At 41.5% G+C, this 13187-nt stretch overlaps 1 protein-coding gene across 1 annotated transcript; it reads left to right on the top strand.

The window, feature by feature from the left end:
- The first annotated feature begins 2232 nt into the window (after positions 1–2232).
- Positions 2233–11060, top strand: LOC310953586 (monocarboxylate transporter 12-B-like). Its single transcript, XM_083922664.1, has 9 exons — positions 2233–2320; positions 4308–4665; positions 5693–5796; positions 6400–6543; positions 7343–7438; positions 7647–7803; positions 8073–8837; positions 8931–9190; positions 9570–11060. Exons 2-9 carry the CDS (start codon positions 4529–4531, stop codon positions 9755–9757), a joined length of 1851 nt encoding a protein of 616 aa, XP_083778790.1. The 5' UTR covers positions 2233–2320; positions 4308–4528; the 3' UTR covers positions 9758–11060.
- Positions 11061–13187: the final 2127 nt, after the last annotated feature.

Genomic DNA, 13187 nt, shown 5'->3' with positions numbered 1-13187 from the left:
ACTATGTGTATGAATTATATCATATGAAAACAGACAGTTGGACAGAAATAAACGAAGGAAAAGACAAATGGAAACAAAAACTGATAAAGAAAGAAAACAAACAAATGACAAAAGTGATAAAAGTCACTAACTTAGGTGACATTTGTAAGTTTGTGGGTGTTAAAAGTTAAAGGAGCTGCTGTCTCAACAGTTGTACATTGGTTTACACTACACTTAACAAGGGGTTGAAAGTGGATCTTTGTTAAAGCGGTGAATTAATTTGGGGCATGAGGTCAAATTCGTCCCAAGCAGCAACTAATGACAATACAAGATTAGATATAGCAAAACATTGATCTCAAGAGAATATATAGAAAGACTAGAAAGCCATGGCCTCTATAACTACTGTATATACAAAAAAGTACCAACACCACATCATATCACTTTTCAGAAGTAACTTAAGGCAGTGATGGAGTATTCAAATCCTCTGTGTGTAGCAATGCAACACTGTAAAAGTGGGGCCTACTCAACGCATAAAAATGGCCGTTATACTAATAAATGATATACAATCATGTTTGAAGGATTTGATTGTAGTTGGTTGAGGTGGAAAAAAATATTAAGGCTATATCATGCACTGTTGGGTCCTATAATAATGCATATTTCCACGTTTGGCATGTTTTGTACGTCTGCCTAAAATCTTTATTTGTAAAACAATTTTATTTCACAACAAGGCAGGCAAATCAAAGCCCTGCACCGTTACGTAAGACATAACAGACATGAAGAAAAGATATTGTTCAGTCATTTGCAACTACAGCTGTCAAATAAATGTGGTGGAGAGTAAGGTACAATATAACTGTTAAACATAGTCGGGGGGTGGGAAATGTAAGCCTAAACACTCAAAGTACAAGTACTAAAGCACAATACTGGATTTAAAGTATGATATGAAGACACAAAAGGCAGAACAAGGTTAACAAAATAACTGAATACATTGTTTACACAAAGCTACCAGCCACTTTTGCTAGATACCTGCTAGCTAAAGCTAATTTTCATCTGCTAACTAACGTTCACGTATTAGCATAAGCTTGTGGGCAAAAGTTCTTGAGCCATTTAGCTAGCTACTGCAACATGATGTCGTTTTAAAGGGGCCCTATCGTGCGTTTCCTTAGTTTCTGTCATATATATCTTGCTGTAATGTCGCTTGCTCAAGCTAGACAGGACTAAAGTCTCAAATAATGAGGTGACATCAAGCCTTCTCGTATTTTCAAATAAAGTCATCCGCTCCAGGAAAAGCATGCTGGACATGCTCACCAAGTACAGCTACGCACAGCACCAAAAGGAATGTGCTGCTGTCTACTACATGTGGCTACATTCTAACCGCAGAGAAAATGTGTTGTTTGCAATGTTCATTACTCTCTAAATGGAGAGCACACACCTGCTGCATGTCCAGTTGGGTTGGGTTTGGTTTATAAAGCATCATTTGGGATTTCTGAGGGTTGAAATTGCTGCTGTATTGCCCAACAGTCTATTGTTTCTTACATGCTAGAGGTAGTAGTGGTATAGGAACAGTGGGGAGGAGACCAGGAAGTGCTGACCAATCAGAGCAGACTGGGCTCATCGGGAAGGGGCTTGCGCTGAGAGTCTCAGACAGAGGGAGGGTACAGCAGCCATGAGAAGTAAATAAAGTGTTTTTTGAACATTAAAGCATCTAATATGTTCTAGTAGATACACAAAATAAAAATATGAAGCTGAAAAAGAGGGTAATAGTAGTAAGTTAGTAGTAGTAGTAGTTAGGTAGTAAGTTAGCTCCAGCGCAGTAGCTAGCTTTATGTTAGCATCAGTTCGGTAGCTCCTTAGGAAAAGAAAAGGAAGGGGAAACAAATGGAGCTGAAAACCAAAATGAGCTACTGAATGTCCAATTTATTTTAATTTTCTTTTTAAAAACTAAAAATCTCTGTTTTACCTACTGGAGTAATTTGTTTTTACACTCCATTTAATTTAATATGTGTCTTTTTAAAGTACAAAAACAAATCCAAACACCTAAGTCTTTACCGTTAACATTGTCTTTACGACAAGAGACACAGAAATAAAATAAATTGATAAAGTTTGACTCAGGTTCCTTTAGTACCTGTGCAGGGTGTCCCCATAAAAAACACCATAAAGTAAAAAGTAAGGGGACTATTAAAAAAAAAGACACTCCCTCCCTCCCTCCCCCTGCATATCTACAGTGTGTGTGTGCTCAGTGGTGCTGCAGAACACCTTCAGGGTGTTTGCAGGAGGGGCAGCAGCAGGAAACCGTCTCTGCTGAACAGTGGGACCATGAAGCAGAGACCAACCAGGAGCTAATGTAAGTCACTTTAATTTTCACCTATTATTGTTGGACTTTTATGCATTATCTATTTCCATTTGCTCTGGACTCTTTATAAGGATTTTTGTTTTTCTGGTAGCCTAACAGAGTAACTCCCCCTTTTTACCTTGTGAATAGTTTTTTTTTCTAAAAAATCAACTTCCTGCAACAAAACAGATACTCTACATATACTGTACATGTTGAATCGCAAAATAAATGGTTAAATTATACCAAGAAAATGTGCATATGGGTGACATTCATTGTAAATGCTGTATTTTACAGACAAAATAATTGTCCTTCATTTTTAGACTTCCAATGCACAGTACACATTGTAAGTGTTTGTCACATGGAAATGTGTTTATGATCATTGTTTGTGGCATTTACTTAACCCACTCTGAATGAATGCAAACTGGATCACTGTGTGAACTCCGTTGTTTTTGTGGCTCACTGCCAGTTTACTTTGCAGCAGCAGGGACATTCTCTGTACCTCACGTTCACATGCTGTCAGTCAACACACACACACACACACACACACACACACACACACATACACACGTGCAACCTTTACAAGCTGTTAGTCCAGATGACAAAGCAAATGAAGCAACACAGGAACCTTTGGACGGAAGCACGAGAGCAGTTTCGACATGAATGCTCTTTTAATGTTTGAAAAGGGTTATTTTATGGTTTTATTTCCTATTTAAAAGTCTGCTCTCCTGTTGCTGAGGTCTCTGCCTTACACACCCCCACCCCCATCCCCACCCCTCCCCTACATACGCAGCCTGTTTGTCAAGATACCTTGAGTCGAGTAACTGAAATGCAAAAAGGGCACAGCTGGTGTGAAGGCCTCAGCTTTTCAAATGGAAACACAGGCTGCATCACTGCTATTGGTTTGCACTAACAAGACACTTTAAGGGGATGACTCAAGAGTGAGCTCAGCCTCGGGCTGTTACAATCAAATGCAAACATCCAGGATCCTCCTATTTACATGTCAGGTCATGTGTTGGATTTGGGCTGCAGATGGAACTTTCTCTATTACCTTTTGTAGGCTTTAATCGACAGGCCTTTAGCTTACAGCTGTTACAGTAATTGTTGGTTTCCTGTTTCAAGATAAAAAACACTAAAAAATTGATTTTTTTCTCATTAGCGAGGAGTGTGTTGCAGTTTGAGATGGAAATAAGTGGGTGGGGTCAAAGAAGCTGTCAGGCTGACTGGGATCTATCGTTTTGGCTATAGCTCGATGTCAGTATATTGTTTTTCTGCGCAATGATTTAAACAGCTGCAATTAAAATGAATTATTTCCCATTGTTCTGACAGCAGATGGGTGAGCGTTTCTTCCCTGATGTTCAGGCTCATGTCTGGCCTGTGATGCCTAACTTTTATCATGCAGCAAGAAGTATATGGAAAATGTGACCTTCCTTATTAAGCAGGGGAAATCTGAAAATGAGTTCAATTTCTGTAGGTGGTGCTTTCGCCCTTTCGCCCTTTTCTACTCACTACTTCTTCTTCTACTACTGTCTCTTCTGTGTGTGTGTCCCACCTTCACATTCATTTACTCTAAATTACAAATGAGTCTGAAGGACAATATGCGTATCTCATTGTACAGGACCGTTAAAGATCAGACATGTTCCAGTAGTCTGTTGCTGATTATTTTCTCAATGATGATATCGGTAAAAATCCAAGATATAATAAATATATAAAGAGTAAAAATGCGAGTGAGTAACCCTTTAAAAGTGAAGTATAAGTAAACTGATTGGAAGGGTGAATACTCAGCTTTCATATTGGTGTTGCATAGTTAAGTTTACATATAATATTAGTGTGTTTAGTAGCTGGCAGTGCTCATTTAATCTTCAACTCAACAGAAACATATAATAAATGTATATTTATACAGCACAATATAAAGTAGATGAATGAACAAGAAAAGACATTGGACTCTGTATGGTGCTGATATTAATGGTTTCTGCCTGTTGTGGCTTCTGTGTTTTCCCAGTGACCGCAGAAGAGAAAGAGCAGACAGAAAGGGAGGAAGAAGGCCCTTTAAGTGCCCTGAAGATCTTTAAGGGAGCGAAAGAACAAACCCGGCCAATGAAAACGTGCTGTACATTCAGAGACAGAAGGAGAACATCGAGCAGTGGAGTGGTGACCTCCAGTGCCCCTTGCAACAGAGGGAGGGGACACTGATGTCAGTCGGCCTCGCGATTGGCTGAAGAAATGGCAGTCACCAAGGAGGAGAAGTTGGAGGAGGGCAAGCGGGCGTCCGGGGTCACGACCCTGCCGGAAGGTGGCTGGGGTTGGATGATCGTCTTTGGCTGTTTCCTCGCCACCATCTGCATCCGGGCGGTGACCAGGTGAATGTGAAGCCCAGACAGTGAGATTGCATTTCTTTGGTGCACAGCTGAATGCTTGTGTTCCTGCTGATACACAACACGACATGACCTGTGAACAGAGAGATTTGTAGCTTCTGGATGTGGCTTTGTGTTCTCAGCTTTGGTCATTAACACCTCTACGTTATTACCTGGCAACACTGCATTCCCACTCAGCCAACAGTGTTTAAGCCACTAACCCGTTTCAGCAGAAATATTTCTTCTCCGCTAAGACTTTGAAATCCTGCTGAGATGTTTCCATCTCAGTTTTGCACAGGCAGCACATTTCCTCCACAACTCACTCAGCTGTAAGCCGACATTTGATTTTGACTACCTTTTAAATATGTGTATATTGAAAACATGAGTAGTTCAGGGCTATTGCACCATAATATCATGCAGGTTTGCATATGATAAAAAAGGGATACTAAGTAAAAAGATGACTAGTCATTTTTACAATTTAATGTGGGAAGCTAGCGGTAACTGGATTTATTTGCCTCCTGACTCAGCTTTCACAACCGTCTGGTCTGATGTGAGGCCATGACCAGACCTGTGAGCTCCGTCTGAGGTTACATGACAGACAATGAGAGTCATAAACATGGGTTCAGTGAGGACATAGTCTTTAGATCGTTGGATATGAATGACAGCCATAAACTGATAAACAACTTACTTCACTCTAGTTTATCAGCTTTGACATTTTGCTGACGGACACTTAGTAAGACCTAAATGATATGTTCTCACTGTCTGTACCCTTTAAAAATGTTCTGAATAAAAGGAAACCGTTCTCCATACTCTAATAAAATCTACCGTAGTGTCCCTAGTTTATCGCCTTATCTGAAGCGCTATTGTCTTTTGTTTTCTCTTCAGCTGCTCATACTAACTAACTCTACCTGTCCCAAACAAAATGGCAGCCACAGAGAAACATAAAATCCACATTTATCAATAGGCCATTTTTGCAAACTGTGACGTAAAAACAAATGCACTAAATCCGACCCACCCCTGTCTCTGTATCCAGGTGTGTTTCCATGTTCTTTGTGGAGTTCCAGCTGCACTTTGAGAAGGATTATTCCAACACCGCCTGGATCCACAGTCTGATTGACTCCATCACCATGCTCTGTGGTAAGAACACCAGCACATGTATATGATGGAAGATCAATGCTGCAGTCAAAGCTGCAGTTATCTGTCAAAGCAAAGTGTACTTGTTTCTTACCTGTTTGGTTCAGGAAGTGTTTGTTTTATAGATAGTAAATGTGTAAAAAGCGGAATTCAAGTAATAATGTATTTATAATTCCAACTATTAAAAATGAAAATATTTTGCCAGGAGCAGAGTAAAGAAAACACAACATTAGGACAAAAACATAAAGGGTATGGGTACATCAAAACTGGATCACAATAAAAGATCTTTGCAATATGATGCATCGGGAGGCCTCGGGGAAGACCCAGGACCAGGTGGAGAGATTAGATCTCCACACTGGCCTGGGAACGCCCCGGGATCCCCCAGTTAGAGCTGGTTAATGTGGCCCGGGAGAGGGAAGTTTGGGGTCCCCTGCTAGAACTGCTGCCCCGCGAGCCGACCCCGGATAAGCGGTTGAAGATGAAACGAGATGAGATCCACTCTGTAAAGTTTACACATTTGTACCCCACGTTCACGACATATGAATGGCAGCAGGTAAATGCTTAACCATCAGTCAGTAACTTAATCCACACACGCTGTGTTTTCAGCTCCTCTGGGTGGTTTCCTGGGGAGCCGACTCTCCTGCAGAGCTACAGTGATCCTGGGAGGTCTGCTGTCTTCTGCTGGTCTCATCATCAGCTCCTTCGCTTCCAGTCTGGAATATCTATACATCACCATGGGCATCCTCACAGGTACGCACGCACATCCCATCCAGTTCTACCTGTGTAGGGTAAACCTGTAGCATGGATTAAGAATTAATGCAAAAAATGATGCATCATAAACACGTGAACGGTACAAACAGTGATGTAGAATGATTGCACTCAACTTTGCCAATGGCAGAATTTAAGATAATAGGTCACCGGCCTCTTTAGAGGAAAATTTGATAGCCAATTAATGAATGCAGTCTCATAATTTGAAGGTGAATTATTGGCCCAGTGTACATTTCATACACACACAAATCACAGGATTGAGTTCTTTATAAATGAAATGTTTATTGAACTACTAACCACATATCTGAACTAGCATGAGCCCTAAACAGAAGAAGACAATGATATAGGGCAGAGGAAAATCTGAGAGGGTGACCGATGAGAAACATGTAACACATCTGACAATATTAATACAATTTAATTAAATTGAATTGAATCTTTCCAGTCTACACTCCAAAACCCCACCTACTGATCAGTCTCTGTGCTGCCCTCTCCTGGCACAGATTTGCAGTACCTCTGGGAAACACATTTTCATTCCTCTGTACTGCACTGCACTATATGGATGACATTAAAGTCTGTCTTAATGTTGGAGGCAACAAATAAACCTGAACTGAACTGTAACCTATCTTCTAAACTAACACCAATGTTGAGGTAGGGCTGAATAGTAATGTAAAATAATGTAATGTCATGCATGTAGATGTATTGCAATGTGTATCGGGGTGTCATATCCTTTGACATCCTAACAACGTCTGTTGAGATTTGGCTACATATCCGTCCTCTACAGGTCTTGGCTTTGCTCTCAGCTACACACCATCTGTAGCGATGGTTGGGAGTTACTTCAGTGAGAGGAAAGCTCTGGCCTATGGCATCGCCTTGTCTGGTAGTGACATCTTTGCTTACCTGTTTCTTTGTTCTCTTGTTCACCTTACGTCCCCATCTCCTCTCTTCTACTCCTTCATTCTTCTTTTTTCACTTTTCTACGTACCTTCAGTTTCCTCTGTGCTTTTCTCTAGTCACTTTTTAAGTTCCTCTACACGTGTGTTTCTCCTCATCTCATCCCATCAAATCTAATTTCACCTCATCTTCAGGGAGTGGCATTGGGACCTTCATCCTGGCTCCCGCAGTCCAACTGCTCATAGAGCATTACTCCTGGAGAGGAGCTCTGCTCGTCCTGGGAGGATTTGTTTCCAACCTGTGTGTGTGTGGTGCTCTGATGAGGCCGCTCAAACCAAGAAGAAATGAAAGGTAAGTCCTCCGCTCTGTCGCTGCTGTACTTTATCAGACGTTTTTTCAACGACTGATTAAGCACTAAAGCCAGGTAAATTAACACATTATATAATGTTTGTTTAATCCATACAAGCGAAAATCAAAAATGACATTTTGGGATTTTTCTGGGAGTGGTGTATTCCTGAAGTCCTTTCCAACAGCCAGCAAAGACCCCATGAAGTCAATGCCTCTGGGAAGAGAAATGGTTTCAGCACATAACCTCCTATTCTATTCTTTTCCATCTAAAGGACATGGAAGAATATTATGGGAAACCTGGAGGATGACTGCATGACAACAGTGCTGGACTCCAAAGACGCTGCACGAGTACCTGCTGACTGCAGCCAAGTGGAGGCCAAACAGCTGGAAATGAACGGCTTCACGGAAACTCAAAGAATACTCATAGCCAATGGAGCGCTCAAAGAGTTTGAATTTGAAAACAACAAACTAGTTCAGGGAAACATTGCGCTGTTATCAAGCTCGAGCCTCCCCGATCCAAATGTAACAGATATGAAGATAGCTGAATGCATTTTATTTAGCAACAAACTAACAGAGTCACTGCTAGGGGAGAGTCAATTCTCAGATCCTAAACTAACAAACTGTAGCACAATTGAGGGCTTGAGATTGGTGGAAAGCATGAACTTGAACAACAAGGCAGCAAATATAGATGCCAAAATACAAAACTCAGGACTCACTGAACCCAAACCAACAGATGACTATCACTTAGATAAAACCGTTAGCCTTCCTTCAGATCCTTTAGTGAGCACAAGAGCTTCGTCCAGATGTCACTGTCTTGAGTCCAGGGAGGAGTTTGGATTTCTCGTCATCCCCGACTTCCTGGTTCTGTCTGTGTCCTTCCTGTTTCTGGCTTATGGCTGCAGCGCTCCAGTAGTTTACCTGGTCCCTTACGCCCTTAGCGTGGGGTTGGAGCACCAGCAGGCTGCCTTCCTCATGTCCATATTTGGAGTCAGCGGCATTGTCGGTAACATCACCTTCGGATGGATCACGGACAGGAAGTAAGTAACTGGACTGGAGGTGTGTTTTTGTGTGTGAAATGAATGGCAGGTGTTTAATGAAAGCCCAACACTGATAGCTGTGCTTCCCTCTAGGTGTCTGAAGAGGTATCGCATGCTGAGCTACATGTTGGCGATAGGCATGGAGGGCCTCTGCTGTATGTTCATCCACCTCCTTCACTCCTTCTCCCTCCTGGTGCCATTTTCCGTAATATACGGGTACTTTGACGGGGCGTATGTGGCGCTCATCCCAGTGGTGATCTCTGATGTCGTGGGCCCCACCCACCTTACCTCAGCTCTGGGTGTGGTCTACTTCCTTCATGCCATCCCCTACCTTATTAGCCCACCAATAGGAGGTAAGTGTTCACAAATGTAACTCTGGCAGTGTTTGTGTGGGAACGGGGTATCTCTGGGGTTTCAAAAGTATTAAAAAAGCATTGAATGTAATAGTCTCAAAATAAGATCTTAAAAAGTACTGCATTTTTAATTTAAGTATTGAATTTTATTTCAATTTTTTTTCTATTTACTTAAAAGATCCAAATGTCCCCAGTGATTATAACATGTCCTTTTACTCCTTGTAGCATATAAATCAGTGAACCGTGTCCATTTCAGTAGTCATTGCATCCCTCATTACAGAAATATTTATTTTTGCACATAAACTGAGGAAAACTATGGACATTTTGAATATATTTTCAACTGATGTATAACACACGTTCCCTGTTTCTGTGTGTCCAGGTTGGTTAGTAGACAGGACAGGAAACTACGCAGCAACCTTCTTCCTCAGCGGGGCTTCCTTCATGTTCAGCTCCGTGGTCCTGGCAGCTGCCATGTTAGTCAAACACTGCCGGAGGTCCAAGTCTAATTCAACCGCATGCTCTAGTCCCAATCACACTGCAATTGAAGCTCAACAGGGAATTATATGACAATGCCAGTCAAGATGCTGCTCCTCCAGCTGTGCAGACGTACACCTCACCAATTCAATTCAATTCATTTTTATTTATAGTGCCAAATCATAACAAAAGTCATCTCAAGACACTTTACATATAGAGTAGGTCTAGACCACACTATAGGACTTATCTTTGATTTACAGAGACCCAACAATCTTTATAATAATAACAATAATTATTATTATTATGATAATATTATGATAATAACACAGAAGCAAGGAAAACGACGACAGACCCAGGGATGCAAACAACCACATAAGTAACATTGACTGAATAATATCTGTAGTAATGTGAATATGACTAAAAAGTTATGGCGGTTAATATACTAGAATGATATGAATAGTAGTAAAAAATGTCAGAAAAGGTTAAATACCATGGCTGTTATGTTCAGGTGCTATTTCCACGTGTGTCTTACTCCACTGATGTGTTTTGGACATAAGAGCTCGAGCTCAGCTCCAAGTGACTCAATAAGAACAATGTCGTCAGATCATCAGCCTTTTTTAAAAAAAGAAAGAAAAAGAAACAATGTTGTAACTTTTAGATGGGTTACATTGTAAATGCACATTGTTTTTTCTGTGAGAGTCTGTTTGTTTTGTAATGTGGGTTTGTAGTGTGGGTTTATTGAGAGAGGACCCTAACTGTACACCCGTCTAACAGTACTAACAGTTATTTATTTAACTTCTGGCTCATTCCGTTTCTGTATTTGTGTTGCAGGCTGTGTTTCCAGCTGTGTTTGTGTCATATCAGAAGAAAAACATGATTCATTTGCATGTATCATGATCTTAATGTTCCCGCACACCCTCACGTCTTAGTGGCAGGTGCACAGGACCAAACCCGTCCGCAGCACATCCAGATTTTCCTTACAGTATTATTTACAAACTAGTTTGTGCAATATCCAATTTTGCTGACCCTTACTCGAAATGGCTACATTGTTGTGCCATAAGTTCCACATGTCCTGCATTCATTGTTGGATGAATATGGTGCTAATGATAACCCAATTGTAATTAAAAAAAACAACCTTTTACATAGTTTCTTATGTGTTAATATGTGAAAACAATCTATTAGGAAATACCAAAAAATCCAATAGCAGGAGTTATCGGTAGGAGGGGATGGGAACAGTTACCTTCTTCCTAGAAAACTGGACCGAATAATAATAAAATGTCTTGACTGGTGCTCATATTTAGCCATTTGTGGTTTCTTACAAATTTGACCATTATCCTCGAGCTAAGACCATGAAAGTCTATGATGGTTATCCCCAAAGCAATTACAGTCAAAAGCAACTGGACTTGGTTATTTGTCTAGACGACGTTTCACCTCTCATCCAAGAGGCTTCATCAGTTCATGTACACATCTGACCAGGCTGGGACTGGTCCAACTATCTGGTGTGGAGATCCAGGTATTTAACCTCTCACAAGGCCGATGATGTCACTGGGACCCTTCGTGCTCCAAGTGCCATTGATGGGAAGTTGGTTTGGACTTCGTTAGTGCTCTATTGAGTCTGAACGACAGTCGTTAGAGTCACAGGAGGCCATTTGTGAACAGTTGTTTCCTGTTGGCTATAGGCCAGATGTAGAGGGCATACTATCTCATCAAGCTAACTCAAGCAACTGTGGTGTGATATTTCCAGAGCAACCATTCAGCATCAACATTCATAAAACAGCCATGCAGCGGAAAGACACATCTGTTTCAGGTCACTGATGAGTATCCACCATCAAAACAACTTCACATCACCATGTCTATAGCTGTCTTTTTACACCATCACAAGTATCCATCAACACTGCATTTACGTCTGTATGTTACAGATCTAACAGTGTGTCTGTAGACGCTGTATGTCCTCTCCCCTCAAAAAAAAGATGTTGACACCATGGTGTTGTCATATCCTCCAGACTGGGTTACACTACAAGCTACAGCTGTGCTGAAGGTACACCAGGGTAACGGGAGTGTTTTCAGCCACTAGGAGGCAGTACGTTCTCGTGCAGCTTCAGGGTGTTCAGCACATCAATCAGCTTTTAGAAGAAAAAGGTCAGGAGTGCTCAGTTCAAACAAAAAATGAAGGTGCTCTTTGAAAGGGTAAAAAGATGTGTACATAAAGAATAGAGCTTGGTAACAACCCACACGTAGCAGTACAAACAGTCTTCTTCAGGGTGTCTGTGGTTTCATAGATAAAAAAGCAACAACAAACAACAAAAGCTGACAGCTACTTGACTGTGTGGAAGTTAAACTGCTGCTAGATGAAACCGAAATAATGATAATAATAAGAGAGTTGGTTTGAAATGAACAGAGAAAGTGACAGAACAAATTCAAAGGTAACATTTTGAAACTGTCTTCTTAAAATACTCTACTCTGTCTAAAGTGCCTTTAAATATATCTAAACTGTAATTGTATTTGGGAGCATCATTAAATAGTGTAATTGCACATTATGATTGAATTTCCGTCAAAAGAATAATACATTTAATAAATATTGTCAACTTTCATTAAATATGTTGATGCAAAAGTGCTGGAAAATACGTTTGAATTTGGATCTTTATGATTAATAATCTCATCTCATCTCATCTTCATCCGCTTATCCGAGGTCGGGTCGCGGGGGCAGCAGCTTTAGCAGGGGACCCCAAACTTCCCTTTCCCGGGCCACATTATCCAGCTCTAACTGGGGGATCCTGAGGCGTTCCCACGCCAGTGTGGAGATATAATCTCTCCACCTGGTCCTGGGTCTTCCCCCAGGCCTCCTCCCAGCTGGACGTGCCTGGAACACCTCCCTAGGGAGGTGCCCAGGGGGCATCCTTACCCGAACCACCTCAACTGGCTCCTTTCAACACAAAGGAGCAGCGGCTCTACTCCGAGTTCCTCACGGATGGCTGAACTTCTCACCCTATCTCTAAGGGAGACTCCAGCCACCCTCCTGAGAAAACACATTTCGGCCGACCTCGTTCTGCAGTTGCTCTACCGCACCGTTGTGACGAAAAGAGAGCTGAGCCGGAAGGCAAAGCTCTCTATCTACCGGTCAATCTTCCTTCCTACCCTCACCCGTGGCCATGAAAGCTGGGTCATGACCAAAAGAACGAGGTTGCGGGTACAAGCGGCCGAGATGATTAATAATGTCAAATACAAATACTCAGTTATAAGGATTTTTGTGTGGTATTCATGTGAATGTAATTGTGTAGTGAGTGTGTTTGTTCATTCATGTATGTACAGTGTTTGTTATATTTACATATGCATGTAAGACATTGAACCGTTTGTGTGTTGTATTGCCTGTTGTGCGCTATTTCAATCAAAGGAGTGTACTGTTTACGTGTGTGTTCACCAAAGAACATCCCGCTCTGAGTGGTTCTGCACCCACACAGGGAGCCCTGCATTGTTCCGCTGCTGCAACCACTGTTGCATGTTCTCTCACATCCTCAAATGTGAC

Source organism: Echiichthys vipera (assembly GCF_963691815.1).
Source record: "Echiichthys vipera genome assembly, chromosome: 11".
NCBI lineage: Eukaryota > Metazoa > Chordata > Actinopteri > Perciformes > Trachinidae > Echiichthys > Echiichthys vipera.
The sequence above is the reverse complement of the archived record's forward strand: the minus strand, read 5'-3'. Positions and strand labels throughout refer to the sequence as shown.